Source organism: Piliocolobus tephrosceles, chromosome 16 (assembly GCF_002776525.5).
Source record: "Piliocolobus tephrosceles isolate RC106 chromosome 16, ASM277652v3, whole genome shotgun sequence".
Taxonomy (NCBI): domain Eukaryota; kingdom Metazoa; phylum Chordata; class Mammalia; order Primates; family Cercopithecidae; genus Piliocolobus; species Piliocolobus tephrosceles.
In genome coordinates, this window is record NC_045449.1 from 31098352 (window position 1) to 31114213 (window position 15862).

The 15862-nt window shown below is 37.3% G+C and overlaps 1 protein-coding gene across 5 annotated transcripts in view; it reads left to right on the forward strand.

The window, feature by feature from the left end:
- Positions 1-15862, forward strand: part of ACACA (acetyl-CoA carboxylase alpha) — a 344091-nt gene that overhangs the window by 224828 nt on the left and 103401 nt on the right. For all 5 annotated transcript variants that reach the window (XM_031934241.1, XM_026456734.1, XM_023204709.2 and 2 more), the window contains 5 exons: positions 73-117; positions 6746-6787; positions 8159-8374; positions 9184-9339; positions 11988-12191. In XM_031934241.1, coding sequence (XP_031790101.1) covers positions 73-117; positions 6746-6787; positions 8159-8374; positions 9184-9339; positions 11988-12191 — 663 coding nt within the window. The remainder of the gene's footprint in view (positions 1-72; positions 118-6745; positions 6788-8158; positions 8375-9183; positions 9340-11987; positions 12192-15862) is intronic.

The window sequence follows — 15862 nt, forward strand, 5'->3', positions numbered from 1 at the left end:
CAGTTTGTTTTTGATTTTGTTACTGATTGCCAATTTCTGCTCTTTCCTTCCTTTCTGTCTTTTATTTGAAAGGATTTCAGAAAACAGGTCAACTATGAGGTGGATCGGAGATTTCATGTAAGTAAAACGAACAATAATGAAAGACTACTTACTGTTTTATTTGTTTGCCACTGATTATTTAAACAGAATATATGTTAGAAAGGCTGGACTGATGTTTGGTCCTCTTCTTTTATAAATTATTATAGTAAATATTCAGTTCTCTGTAATCCCAGCACTTTGGGAGGCTGAGGCAGGAAAGTTCCTTGAGCCCACAAGTTTGAGATGAGCCTGGGCAACATAATGAGACCCCGTCCTCTATTAATTAAAAAAAAAAATTTTAATTCTTATATCAAGTATTCCAGCTAAAGGTTTTTTCTTTTTTTTCTTAACCCTATAATGAATTCTCAATGTATCTCTGAGAAATAGTTAAGAATGAACATAAGCATTTATCCAGACGAATAAGGTAGAAACAAGCTAACTAGTAATTTCTTCTATGCTCATAGTGAATCCATAATCAAGAACAGCCAGTTGCACTTTGTGGTCTTGGCTTCTTTATTGAGAATTCTCAATTCTAAAGAACAATGATTTATTATTTAAAATGCCTTGACAGAGCCAAATTGCTATTTTTTGTCTTATGTTAATCCTAGGAACAGGAAATAAGTAAAAATTAAACACTTTGTTGCTTATTCTCCCATTTAACTGAATTAACTGTTAATATTTATGAGATTAAAATTTTTATCAAAAAGAGAATTAAGTTAATAGCCTGGCATCCGAACTGTGGTATACCCATATGGTCATACCCAGTACAGTGACAGCAGTAAGGACAGAAATCCAGTTTGGAATCAACATGTCATTTTCAAAAGGACTGATTATAATCAAAATATTTCATAAAAATTGATTCTAATGTAGCTAAGTCTTTTTTTTTTTTTTTGATAAGGCATCTTGCTCAGTTGACCAGCCTGGAATGCAGTGGTGCAATCTCAGCTCACTGCAACCTCCACCTCCCGGGTTCAAGTGATTCTCCTGCCTCAGCCTCCCAAGTAGCTGGGATTACAGGTGTGTGCTACCACATCTGGCTAATTTTTGTATTTTTAGTAGCGACAGGGTTTCACCGTGTTAGCCTGGCTGGTCTCAAACTCCTGACCTCAGGTGATCTGCCCGCCTCGGCCTCCCAAAGTGCTGGGATTACAGGTGTGAGTCATTGTGCCCGGCCTGTTTGGTTTGATTTTAGCAATTAAGATAATTTGGTTGTTAAGCCCTGCTTGTTTGCAACAATGAAGATGGCATTTGAGATTCTGGAAAGGACTTTCTAAAGTCAAAAACCTATGTGTGATTGCTTTTATTACCTTTTTGTTTATCAGGTTTTTAGGACTTGACATTTTGTTTTCCTTCATACAGTTCATCTTGTTGGTCTAGTCTATAGAGAAACAAGAGAGCTAAGATTTTCTGAAATGCTTTAGGAAATGTTGTGGACTACATGACTGTGTTATTGATGTCAGGAAATCAAGCAGAGTGTAGCTATATATCAATCAATAACTTTCGATAGGAAACGGAGTCAGTGGAGAAGTATGAGGAGCTTAAAAAGAACCCTAGGGCTTTAGGAAGAAAAATCAGGAGCTTAGAGAATAAAATTGATACTTGGGGATAGAATATGAAAGCCCATGAATAAACACTGTAGCTGGTAGATGCTGATCAGAACTAAGGTAGACATGCCAGAGCCAGGCTCTGGATTTTAGAAAAGTATTGTGCTACGTTCTTAAATGTTACTGTGCTTTTTATCACAGACTTTAGAATAATAGCATATTCTAGGGAATAACACTAAATTTGTAAAATTGCTTTCCTTTTTGCTAATGGATTTGATGGAGTCTTCACATCTATAGTACACTAACTGGTTTCTATAATAAATACACTGATCAACTAAAACTGTGCACTAAAATTTTTAAAAAACCAAAGTGATTAGTTCTCACTGACATTTTCTCATATATGTAACACACATAAAAAAACTTATCTCTGAATCTATAGTGTATAGTTATAAATATGCCCTAATATTAAGAGTATATTTAACAGCTTTAAAACATTTTTTTCTCTCTACTGTCCTGATATTTCTGGATTTAGGTTTAATAGGGACATGTATAGGCAAAATCGGCTAGAAAATTAGGCCAGCAGGGGGTCTTCCCTGACAATCATTGTCTGATTCCTATTTATAGTGGCATCAAGTGGGAAATCAGTTAAATTATCAAGTGACTTGATTTGTCATGAATGTAGGAAAAGCTGCTTTAGAGCAAGAAAACATTAAGGTTTAATTGTGGACTAGATTTGCTCTGAAGAATTGAGTGGCAGAGGAGTTGGGGTGTTTTTATGTTAGTTCCTTTAAAAATGATAAATGATTTGGCAAGGGCAACTATTAAACTGAACTCCATCTAGAATCTTCTATACAATCCAGGATCTACACTAGCCAGGAAGCCTTCGCAGAAACTGTACAAATCTGGGGGTCACTGTCATGGTGCTGCTGTGAGTTCTTTTGCTGATGGTAGCTTGACATTCATGAAGGATGCTTAGCCTCTGTCATGTCATCTGATTGTGCTTGCCCCATAGCTAGTGTACTGTGAAAAAGAGGAAGCTTTCTGGGAGTGTCAGAGATGAATCCCTTGATCTCTCTGGCTTCTTGGTAATCCACTGTGATGTATGCAGCCTCCCCCGTCCTATGCTGTGAAATTCCTATATTATTGAATGGAAGAGAGAATCTGCACTTGAGGGGCAAGAAGAGGAGGAAGGTTACCAAGTTTGATTCAAGCACATTGGTTAGTGGAATAAAGCAAGCTGTGCTGTTACATAGTTGTTGGTCTTTCAGATTGCCTCAGAACCAGAACAAGACAAATGAGGGCCAGAGTAGAGGTTCCTAGAGAGCTGTGTATATTGTTAGGTACTGATTCGGATGCCAATGATTGCTATAAACATTTAAAATACTTCGTAGTTTAACTGCAGTTGTCCCAGATAGCTGCCCACAGGTATGTCTGTTGCCACCCTAGTCTCTTGACCCTGCCTGGAGATTATTTCTGTGACAGCAGTCTTCACCAGTGTTAAGGAAGCTGGGAGTTGACTCTGTTTCCCTAACCATCTAATTAAATCAAGTGCCCATAATGGAACTTGAAGAACTGCCTAACATTGATATTTAAACAGAAACTTTGAGGAAAAACAAGTCTCTTTTTGTAAATATATTCTTCTTGTTAAGAAAAAAGAAAGTAGATCATGATGTTCATCTGAAAATAAAAAATAAAAGAAAAAAATGGACAAGATGTTAAAAAAAAAGAGAAAAAAGATCAAAGCCTTGAATGCAAAAGAGGCTTCTTGAATTTCTGCAGCTATCTAAACTGCAGCTCCACAGTTTTCTGTTAGTTAAAACTTATGGACTCACTCTCTCTTAGTTTCACTCACATTTCAGGTCTGGAATTCCAAAAGATTCACCAGAAAGTGCTGTCTAATTGGGATATAATATTATGCTTTTTTTTTTTTTTAAGTTTCCATATTTTTTTTTTGGCAAAGTTTCACTAAGGACATCGGAATACAAATTTTCAGGACTTCTTATCCCCATTAGGTCCTAAAACCATGATAAGATTCTAAATCAAACAGTTTTACATCTGTTAATAAAACGTTACCTTTTGTTCTTGTAAAATTTCATGAGATTTAAAAAAAAAGTCTACAAATCTCCTGAGAGAGTTGTTGTTTAATGACTGTTGTGGGATTCCCACTTTAAAATGAAATGTTTTGGATTATTTGGATCTTGAAGGAAGAGCTCACTGTCATGAGCAGTTATCATAATTAGTAGTTCTTTTTTTCTTTTTTTTTTTTTTAAATAGTTCTGTTTGGTAGTGGACCAACTATTAGTTTTCAGAAGGGTTTGTTTGGGTTTTTGTTTTAATTACAGTCTATATAATTAGTTCTCAGCATGTTGAGGTAAAAGAGAATTGCACCAGCAAGCTCCCAATTTCTTCATCTCATTAGGTTTTTAACACGATTATTAGTATCATAATCAGCTATGATGTTTTTTTGTTGCAGGTTTTCACATTCTCTGATTTGCAGGGTGTCTTGATTGGCTAATTTGGGCAAATTATTTTGATTGTCTTGATGATGGTTGGCTGATTAGAACACAGCAGGGGCATAATTTCTTCCTGTGAAACGTTGCATTCTTTTGTTTTTTGGTACCAGAACACTAAGAGGGTTTTTCTTTGTGTACATTCAATTATGATATTTGCCCATGACAGTAGTAGAATGCTTGGAAAGCAAATACATTGATGATGGAATAAGCATGAATGCTTTCAGTGGAAACACTGGCAGTATGAGGATGAGATAGGATAAAAGAATTTACTAAAACCGTACGATCAGACTTTTAGATTTCTTCTTTTCTGTGTTTTCTGTGATTCTGTGGTTTTTGAGTGCCAAAAGAGATTACTTTCTATAACAGTCTTCACACTTCCGAGTCACTGAAGAATTGTCCCAGTTTTCCATTGCATAGAGGTTCTTGCCATCTCTTGTTCTGAATGTTTAATACTTAAATTGAGGATTTTACCAGGGAGTTACAAATTTACTCAGAAGTTTAAAAAAAAAAAAGGTTGTTTATATGATCTCATGACACCTTTTCTTAGCTAACCTTAATGAAAATGGTTTTTCTAATTGGTAGTCATTGCCCACCTCTGCCAAGAATCAGTCAGTTTCTTCATTATTTGTATTAAAGGCGTTTCCATTCAAACTGCTTTATATGCCTTTCAGTTACTACAAATTTTCTTAATTGGTTTAGTGGAAAAGAAAGCATTTTTTTATTACTGTTGTTTTGTTTTTGAAAGGAAATGGTTTTGATACTACGAATGTGCATAATTAAATAAATGGCATCCTAAACAAACATTTTAATTAATTAGCTAATAACAGTTCAGGCGGAATAGAAAAGTGTATGCTTAAAATATCATATTATCAGTTTCCTTGACTTTTATTTCAGAGAGTTCCATGGAAAGATTTTGTCATTCTTCCTTTTTTGACATGTGTTACTTTTTAGGTAATGCTCTGAAAGCTGTACCTCACTAAAATAAAACCAAAACTAGGTTATATAAAACCATGAGCATGATATTTACTGACACCTCAGCTGAATGCATCTTACTTAACCTTGAAGTCATCCCCATGTGCTTCACTCTTATGGCAGGGAGGAGGGGTCAGAGAATTATTTAGAACAAAACTTCATTAGGAGAAGTTCAGTACTGTGTAAAATCCACTTTAAAAAGGCTTTTAAAAAGGAATTTCCCTGAGGTTGGTAAATGAGCTCCTAGGAGCCTTTTAAATGCAGTCTTACAGTTAAAATACCAAGGAAAAGATAAAAAGATTTATTAGTTGTGCAAGCTTTAGTTAAGGTGAGAGTGAGGTATAACACGGAACGTATTCAAGAAATTTTCAGGAAATTCAAGAACCACAGGTTTACAGCATGAGTTTTGCTTTGTTTGCTTTATCCTTTTTAAATTTAAAGTCTTAATTTCTGTGTTTTTGTCTCATCAAAGAGAAATCCTCTAAATGAGGGATTTAGATTATAGTAAAAAGAGAAAGGTAATACTCTGCCCTTGAGAGGTAAGAGGGCATGGGCTCTGGCACTAGAGAGACCCAGGTTTATCTTCCAGCTCTGTGATTCTGAGCATATACTTGAGCCAAGGCTTCTGTAAAATGAGGGTCACAATATCTACCCCTAGAGGTTGTTGAGAGCATCAGATGGGACAACACATGAGAGTACCTGCCACCAGAAGATTTTCAGTCCATGTTTCCTTCACAGTTCCTAAAGGTCATTGAGGATATATAGGCAGCTAGTCCCAGTCTCTCTGCCTTGTACTGATAAGTGTTTGATTATATTGCACTCATAATGAAGAAGATGCCTAATGAAACCTCCTATAGAGGCAAATAGTAATGACTTGATTTCAGCACTGCCAGTAGAGCTTCCCATCCGAGAAACAGGGGTATTTGGCGTTAGTAAGTTAAATTTCAGAAACTAATGAACTCTGCTAATTGAATTCATCTTTGTTAATTAATAAGGTTCTAGTAAATTGGTTTTTTTTTTTTTTCTTGTATAATGCCCTACAAAGAAGCAGGAAGACCTAATGATTACAAGTTCACTAGTTCCACCTCATTCTTTCCTATACATATAGTGGTAGTGACCAAGGTAGTATCTTATATTTTTCTTCATCTTCAAATGTTATCATTTAAACCCTTGACATTATTGACTTGAGAAGGAATGTGAAAATCATGGACTGAGCGCTCTATACTGTCTGACTAGTTTACATTTTAAGAGTTTCTTAAAGAGAAACTTGGGAAATCAGTCCAGTAACTCGGCATAAGGGTATATTGGTTTTATTTGCCGGATTGTGCCAAGAGCAATACCTAGCAAAAAAATTTTTTTTCACTTGGGAGATTTAAAAAATATGTACATTTTTTTTCCCCCTGGGAGAAGGTAGATACTAAAATTAGGTTTATAATGTGGTGATTCTCAAATTTGGAAATGGGGTCAAAGTGATGGTTATGCAGCGGATCATTCATATTTCCTGGACTAAGCTTAGGTAAGAAGCATGTTTTCTAGAAAACTGTCTTCTAAATGCTTAACTGTTTCTATACTATATGTTTGTTTCCAAAGAGCCATGTCTATGAACTTCTGACACATTTTCCCCCTTCTTTAATACAGAGAGAATTCCCTAAATTTTTTACATTCCGAGCAAGGGATAAGGTAAGGATTGATTTCTTTCCTATTAAAAAAAAAAAAAAATTGGCCGGGCGCGGTGGCTCAAGCCTGTAATCCCAGCACTTTGGGAGGCCGAGACGGGCGGATCACGAGGTCAGGAGATCGAGACCATCCTGGCTAACACGGTGAAACCCCGTCTCTACTAAAAATACAAAAAAACTAGCCGGGCGAGGTGGCGGGCGCCTGTAGTCCCAGCTACTCGGGAGGCTGAGGCAGGAGAATGGCGTGGACCCGGGAGGCGGAGCTTGCAGTGAGCTGAGATCCGGCCACTGCACTCCAGCCCGGGCAACAGAGCAAGACTCTGTCTCAAAAAAAAAAAAAAAAAAAATTACTTTTTCTTAAAAGCCCAAGAGTGACTTATCTTTGCCATATGTTCTTCTTGCCATTCTTTTTTCTCTTATTGAACTTGTGCTTCCTGTTGCCTTACATGTGTCTTAGAACTAAAACCGATTCCTTTCTGAAAGAGTTTGGCTTAGGAAACAACCAAATGTATTGAGCTACTCAGTGAAGGTGATACCTTTCCAAATCATCCTTGTTCTGTAGAATAATCGTAATGATGTGATATTAAAGGACCATTCTTGTTATCTACAAATAGTTCACCGATACTCAACTCTAGTTGATGTGCATTTGTTTTTCAATTTGAAAATACAAAACTTCAGACCATGTTGCTTTCTTCCTGTTACCGGCTTATATTTTTGACTCTCTCTCCATTCACTCAATTGACATGTATTCCAGAAAAATAATTTAGTTTCACTGAAACATACAGTACATATACAGTAAATACAGTAAAGTTATATACCAGTACAACTTTTAAAAAACATTTATAAGTAATTATATATCTATGGATACAGTGTTCCAAAGCCAAATATCTGTTTAATTAAAACATTGTATGATGTTTGTTTGTTGAGTATTTATTATGTCATTTGTACTTATCATAAGTGAGAAAACTTTTAGATTAGTTAGGTAAGCACAAAATATTGGCATGTGAAGTAGATATTAATGTGAAGCAGTCTGTAATTAATATAAAAATGAATTATATAAAGACATTAAATGCTGCAGGAGTTCTAAGGAAATTGAGGTTTTTTGGTTAGTTTTTAATGCATATCATCACCACTTGTAAAAGCATGAATGATGAAAGTTTAGGAATATCATCCTATAAAGTACATATATAATAGGTACTTTAGTGCCTAATCTTACGTAAGCTATAGCATTAGCCTTGAACATAGCTCATTTTTGTTGCTCATTAGCACATCATAGCTTATGTTTCTATTTTCAGGCATCTCTTTTACATCCACATTCATAGTATAATGTTGTAACTGCCTCTTGTGAGCTGTTTTTTCTGATTCTTGTACTCAGTTTGAGGAGGATCGTATCTATCGTCATCTGGAGCCTGCTCTGGCTTTCCAGTTAGAGCTGAACCGGATGAGAAATTTTGACCTCACTGCCATTCCATGTGCTAATCACAAGATGCACTTGTATCTCGGGGCAGCCAAGGTGGAAGTGGGCACAGAAGTGACAGACTACAGGTTCTTTGTTCGTGCAATCATCAGGCATTCTGATCTGGTCACCAAGGTGGGTGCTGTACTTTAATGGGATGTCATCCCTGAGGGAAGGAACAGAGTAATATATATGATTCAAAATCAGGTTTTATGCTTCTGCTGAGAGAGAGCATAAAAAAAAAATCAGGTTTTCATTTTTTGAATCAAGGTTCTTGTTCTCTTTCAATGTTTACAAAAGTAAATATTTCATATAATAAAGGCTTTTTTTTGTACAAAGCAGAAAGTGCATCTGAAAAAAAATTAAAAATGAAGGCTCGTTTTCCACTTTAATTTGATTTTTCTTAGTAGCAGAAGCATAATAGCACTCAAGAAAAGAAAAAGCATACAAACAGAAAAATCCCAGGACGAATTGGGTGATGATAGAGCATAAGGAGATAAGTTAGGAAAGAGGCGATCCCATTGTACACCTGTCTAGAGGTATGGATAGTGTCTGTATATAGCAAGGCACTTCCTGATGTGTTCATTATTATTGTATCCCAAAGCTGTACCCTTTCTTCAGCTTTTCCTTTCTAAATAGCTCTGTTTGGCATATGTGAAATATCATCCTATTGAACTTACAGCTATGGGGATGCCCAGCATTTCTACCTCTTGGAAGGAAATGATAACACTAAGAGTAAGGAGAAAGGGCTGACATGGACTCTTTATCTGACCCTTGCCTGCCCCTACTCCCTGTGGTTACTGGACTGACTCTAGGGAGAAAGATAGTGTCTTCACCAGGTGCCTTATGATTCATGACATACTGCCACTTAAGTGATTATAATAGCCATTTCTTTATTGCCTCTTTTAAAATACACTAATGTTGATTATTTTCTTCCTGTGTAGGAAGCTTCTTTTGAATATCTGCAAAATGAAGGGGAACGGCTACTCCTGGAAGCCATGGATGAGTTAGAAGTTGCTTTTAACAATACAAATGTCCGCACTGACTGTAACCACATCTTCCTCAACTTTGTGCCCACGGTTATCATGGACCCATCAAAGGTACATTTCTCCTTAGCTTCTCTCCCAGCACTAGCAAGCATAAACACAGAAGTTCATTCATATTTATCTCACTTGGACTTGGAAACAGGTACTCTTGTTCAGGCTGTTGAGCCCTTAATCTGTAAAGTTTATAGAATATTTATAAGATTGAGTTTCTGGGACAATGTCAAAAATTTGATATAGCCATTAAAAAAACAGTTCTCAACGCTGAAGGTGGTATGGTGTTAGCTTGCTGGTTACTTATAAGCAGTACAAAAACGTGAAAACCTTTTCTTTTGTTGGTACCTGTTTTATGATATTTACTGTAATAGTGGTCCAGTTTTGTATTATTCCTTACTATTTCTCATCTGGAATTATTAATTTTACTGTTACTAAGCATTTTGGCTAAATTACTGCTTCTGTGCACTAAATGTTCATTACCTGGTGGCCTTAGTGAGATAATGCACCTTCTCAAAGTGTCTAACCTATCTCTCTCTAGTGTTTTTCCACAGGGAGAGAATTTGGCTGATAAGGACTTTCACATGTATTATGTATATTTTCTTCCCTGAGGGTCTATTCTAAAATGCATTGTATATAATTTAAGGAAGAAAAACAAGGTGATTTTGTACTTGACCTTTTATCCCCGGTGTAATAAAGACAAGTTGCTCTCTGTTTCTGCTCCCTCTGATGCTTTCTTTCTTTTCTTTTTCTTTTTTTTTTTTTTTTTGAGACAGAGTCTCGCTCTTTCGCCCAGGCTGGAGCAGTGGCACCATCTCAGCTCACTGCAACCTCCACCTCCCAGGTTCAAGAGACTCTCATGCTTCAGCCTCCCCGAGTAGCAGGGACTACAGGCGTTTGCCACCACGCCCGGCTAATTTTTGTATTTTTAATGGAAACAGGGTTTCACCATGTTAGTCAGGCTGGTCTCCAACTCTTGACCTCACATGATCCGCCTGCCTCGGCCTCCCAAAGTGCTGGGATTACAGGCATGAGCCACCATGCCTGGCCCCTTCTAACTCTTTCTATCATGATACTGTGGAATTTGGATAGGAGAACCAGTATCTCCCTTTTTCAAGATCAACTGTAGGCATGAATTTTTGCTGCTGCTGCTTTTTTTCTTCTTCTTCTTCTTTTTTTCTTATAGAGACAGGGTCTTGCTATGTTGCCCAGGCTAGTCTTGAACTCCTGGCCTCAAGTGATCCTCCTGCCTCAGACTCCCAAAGTGTTAGGATTACCGGCATAAGTCATCATGCCTGGTAGACTTTTGCTTCTTGAACTTAGTATCTGAGATCTGAGAAGTAGTTTTCTACCTTTTTCCCTTCAAAATTCCAAGTAATGATGGGTTGCTTTTGTCTGTAAGGAAAGCCAAGGACAGGGCTACTCTTTTGACTCAAATTGCATCATCTAGTTTAAAAAAAACTTCTCCTAAGCATTCTGGCACTAATAAGCTAGGAGACTTAAAACGTGGCATGGACACTGTACAGCTGTATTTTTTTAGATTTGGCTTACCTTTTTTCTGAGTTTTTCAGATCAGCCTCAGCTTTCATTCCAACCACCTACATACACTGACTCTGCTTTTCTAATGATAGATAGCTGCCAATTTTCTGTACATAAAGATTGTTGGCTTTTGTTTCCTTAAGAAAAGAATGGATAAATGTCTCTTGGTTAGCAATTAAGTGTGATAATAGAGGTTAACTCCCTGAAATTCATTCTAACTTAAAATTCTGTGGTGCAGAAACAAACTGCAAGGGTGGCACATACTACTAAAGAATCACAAGAGAAAGGGAATGTAAGATATTCTTGAGATTTTCTAAGAAGTTGAGGAAGCATTTTAGAAAGATACTTCATTTAAGGAAACATTAATTTCGAATAACATGTTCTAGCTGCATTATGTTCTATGCAGCCATGTTGGGGGAAAAAAAAGTTTTGCTTTAGTATGTAAATAACAAGAAATCATGTCTAAGGTCATTTAGTTAAAATAACTGTCCTACCTCTAAAAACTAAGAGCATTAAGCTGCCTTGGTATAAACTTAGGGAAACGTGGGAACATCTGCCCCATCTTCTTAAATCCTAGATTGACTTAGCAGTGGCCAAGCTTCAGAGCTCTGTTGAGAGAGAATGTTCTAGCACCACCTACAATTTGCCTTTCTTTAATTTATGCAATTTACCGAGAGACATATATTATAAAGTTTAATAAAATTGTATGGAAAAAAGCTCATGGTGGTAATTGCTATGTTGATTTAAAGTCCTGTAAGTGTAATGAAACATAGTTACCATACATATAAATGCTACTTAATAGCTATTTAACTCGAGATTTTATTCTTATTTGGGGCTTCCTCTTAAATCCCATGGCTTGTAATTTTAGATATTGCAGATCTTTGATATAGAATATGAATGTAATTGGGAAAGGGTAGTGAGTTGCAGAGATTTGGGTGTTGTTATCCAGAGAAAACCACTGCAATGCCAGGCCAGCATGAAATTGTCCCTGACTTGTTCCAAGAAAGAATAGATTTGGGGAGAAACTATCTGACCACTTTTTGTAAGGTGTGCATCTCCACAAACCAACCTCTTTTTTTTTTTAGCCTTTCTATCTCAAATATGGGCAGATCTGAAACAGGTCGTAGTTACAAGATATTTAAGTTTTGTGCTTGGTAATGTGTCTGTGTCAGATTGAGGAATCTGTGCGGAGCATGGTAATGCGGTATGGAAGTCGCCTGTGGAAATTGCGCGTCCTCCAGGCAGAACTGAAAATCAACATTCGCCTGACACCAACTGGAAAAGCAATTCCCATCCGCCTCTTCCTGACAAACGAGTCTGGCTATTACTTGGATATCAGCCTATACAAGGAAGTGACTGACTCCAGGACAGCACAGGTACAGTACTCAAACAGGCTCCTCAGAGTTCCGATTTGGTCCTACAGATAAGACACTGGCCCTTGTTATAGAAGACCCAAACTCACAAATCCCATTGGTTTACCTGGTGGGGTTATCCTCTATGAGACTAAATGATTGTATGAATTTGAAAAACTTCATCTGCCTTTTAAGATGTGCCTGTGTTCTCTATCATGGCTGTTATAAAACCATTGACCATTTGTTATGTATTGGTGAGCACTAACAGATGCCAAGTGAACCTGACTCCAGAGGTTATTCTGCAGTTTAGGGCTCTTGTTTTAGAGGGCTCGTGGGTTATTTCAGCAATCTAATCTCCGGTCAGATGCATCCTTTCTGTTTTCACCATAATTAAACTACTCATTGACAAGTGAGGAAAAGAGAATTGTTGGATTACGTCGCCAACTTCTATGTTAAAGAAGGAAAATTTCAACATAGTATAGTGGCGTGAGCCCTACCATCATCAGTGACTATCATATTTATCTATTGTGTTCTGTATCTGTTTTTATCGTATTTACTGTGTTATCTATTATGTTGTTTCCTTTCCTTCAGAGATTTCAGGGTGTCATATATTATACAAGAACAAAGTGGCAAATTTAAACCCATTTTCAGGTAGGAAAATTGAGAATGTAAAAATAGAAAGTGAGTCAGTACACTAATTCTGTGAAGCAGATAATTCCCTTTTAATCTTTTTTACTACGTCGGTTTCTAAATATTTGGGCTTGTTACTATGATACTGAAATTAGGTTGGTTCACCATTGTTCACATTTTTGAAGAACTAGGATATTATTTTATGGCTTTGACCTGAATTCAAGAATTGCATTTCTTCTGATTAAAGGATGAACATGCTCCAGTATACATAAACAAGAGTTTCAGTCTATTCCATGCTTTGGGTGCCAGGGAGAGATTATGTGTTTCTTGTTTTTATCTATATCCTTTTAAATCCAGGAATAGAGTCAGGAAAATATATTTTTCAATCTTTTGAAGATGAATTTTTAAAAATCTCAGTTTGGACCGTTGTCAGAATGACCTTTCATTTTGTGCTTTGATTCCCAGTGAGGTGGCTAGAGAAATCTATCCTATGAGAAGTCAGCAGTTAAAAACACAGAGAGAGAGTGCGCAAGAGCGTGAGTGGTGACCAAGAGAAAGAGTATTCAATATTTTTTGCTGTATTTGATGTTTTTTTAGTACAACTTTAAAGACATTTTCAGTCAAAGCTTTCGATGGGTAGGGATGTTTTAATTAACTTCTACAATAGCTTCAAGGCAGGTCTATTCTTGTGAAAAGTAAGATGGCCACTTGAGATTTTAATGTTTTTGATAAATATGTTCTTCATAACTACTTTTCTTTTTTCCTTTCCTTTATTAAGAAACTCTGAGATTTCCCTCATGCTAGCTAATGGTGACACAGGAACATGAAAGGCACAGATGCCTTCAATCGGGTTTAGTATTACACATGGTACAAAATAAGCACACAATAAGCATCTGAAAGAATGAATAAACCACCTTCAGCCTGAAGGAGAACCCCTTTTACCTAGCGTCCTGCATATTTTAAAAGCCCTGAAGGAAGTGGTCTACAGGCTCTTCACTTCAGAGAGTTCAGGAACCACTGCCACATGGGAACTAACTTTTGAGCCTGTGGCTAGAGGTGGAAACTGACAAAAGGAGGAGCCTCCAACCCAGTTCTGGTGCTCCTAATGCCTACATGGTGCTTATTGTCAAACTGTTTTTCCCTTTCTCTAATGAATCATTGTATGAATTTAATATGGAACCATGTCTGTTATTCATTCATTTGTTTTTTAAATTTAATATTGATTGACTACTTATAGTATGTCAGGCACTATGCATATAAAGACAAAAAGCAAACTGTACTCAAGAAATTTACACACAATGGAAGAAGACAAATGATTTGTTTCTCTGTGGCAAATATGTGCTATTATAAATAAGTACAGGGTTCTGAGGGAGCAGACTATGGGTCAGAAATTATTTTCTGAAATCTTTTTGATGGCTTCTGGTGAAAGTTGTGTGATATATAAAATGTGTGCATATTTTTACGAACTTCTAAAACATATACTTTACCAGTTTTTAGTCCCTGTGTTCATTATAGTAGAAAATGGAACTAACATAGATAGTTGAGTATTCAGGAACTCCTATTACTATCAGCCTCTTGCCCTAGCACATCGTTTATTCATCTGCCAATAAGGAACAAGGTTGATTGGCTTGAGTTTTATTTTGTTTCGTTTTCCTTGTACAGTCTTTGAGCTGTAGGCTGTAATGAACACTGATGTCAGGCAGTCATAATGGGGAGAAGAGATTTGGGTAATCCATTGCATAAGTGAATTGATTTCCAATGTGCAGTGTAAGAGAAAAATAACATTTTAGGCTGGGTGCAGTGACTCATGCCTGTAATCCCAGCACTTTGGGAGGCTGAGGTGGGTGGATCACCTGAGATCAGGAGTTTGAGACCAGCCTGACCAACAAGGTGAAAGCCCATCTCTACTAAAAATACAAAAATTAGCCGGGCATGGTGGCAGGAGCCTGTAGTCCCAGCTACTCAGGAGGCTTAGACAGGAGAATTGCTTGAACCCAGGGTTCGGAGGTTGTAGTGAGCCGAGATCATGCCACTGCACTCTAGCCTGGGCAATGCAGCAAGAATCCATCTCAAAAGAAAAGAAAAATAGCATTTTAAAATCATCTTTGGGCCGGGCATGGTGGCTCATGCCTGTATTCCCAGCACTTTGGGAGTCCAAGGTGGAAGGATCACATGAGCCCAGGAATTTGACAGTAGCCAGCACAACAAGGCAAGACCCTGTCTCTACCAAAAAAAAAAAAAAAAAAAAAAAAGCCATGCATGGTGGCATGCACCTGTAGTACCAACTACTCAGTAGGCTGAGGCAGAAGGATCACTTGGGCCCAGGAGTTTGAGGCTGCAATGAGCTATGATCGTGACACCACACTCCAGCCTGGGCGAGAGAGTGAGACACTGCCTCTAAAAATAATAAATAACGCTTTTATTGAGGTGCAATTTACATGTAAAGAAATGGACTCCTTTTGTGTGTGCAGTTCAATTCATTCTGTCAAATGTATACACCATGTAAGTACTATCACGTAGATAACATCTCATCACTGCAGAAAGTTCTCTTATTTGCCTTTGCAGTCAAAGGTAGAAGCGCCAACCCTGGCCTTAGGCAACCACTGATCTGCTTTCTGTCACTATAGATTAGTTTTGCCTGTCCTAGAATTTAAACAATGTGTACTAGTTTGTGTCTAGCTTATTTTACTCAGGGTAATATTTTTGAGGTTCAGCCATGTTACATAGATTATGTGTATGTTCCTTTTCATTTTTGAATAGTATTCCGTTTCATGGATTTTTTTTTTTTTTTTTTTTTTTTTGAGACTATCTTTTGAGTCTCACTATTTTGCCCAGGCTAGAGTGCAGTATTATAATCATAACTCACCACAGCCTCAACCTCCTGGGCTCAAGCAGTCCTCCCACCTCAGCCTCCCAGGTAACTGGGACTGAAGGTGTGTACCACCATGCCCAGCTAGTTTTTAAATTTTTTGTAGAGATAGGGTCCCACAATGTTGCCCAGGCTTGTCTCAAACTCCTGGGTTCATGGGATCCTCCCACCTTGGCCTCCCAAATTGCTGGGATTA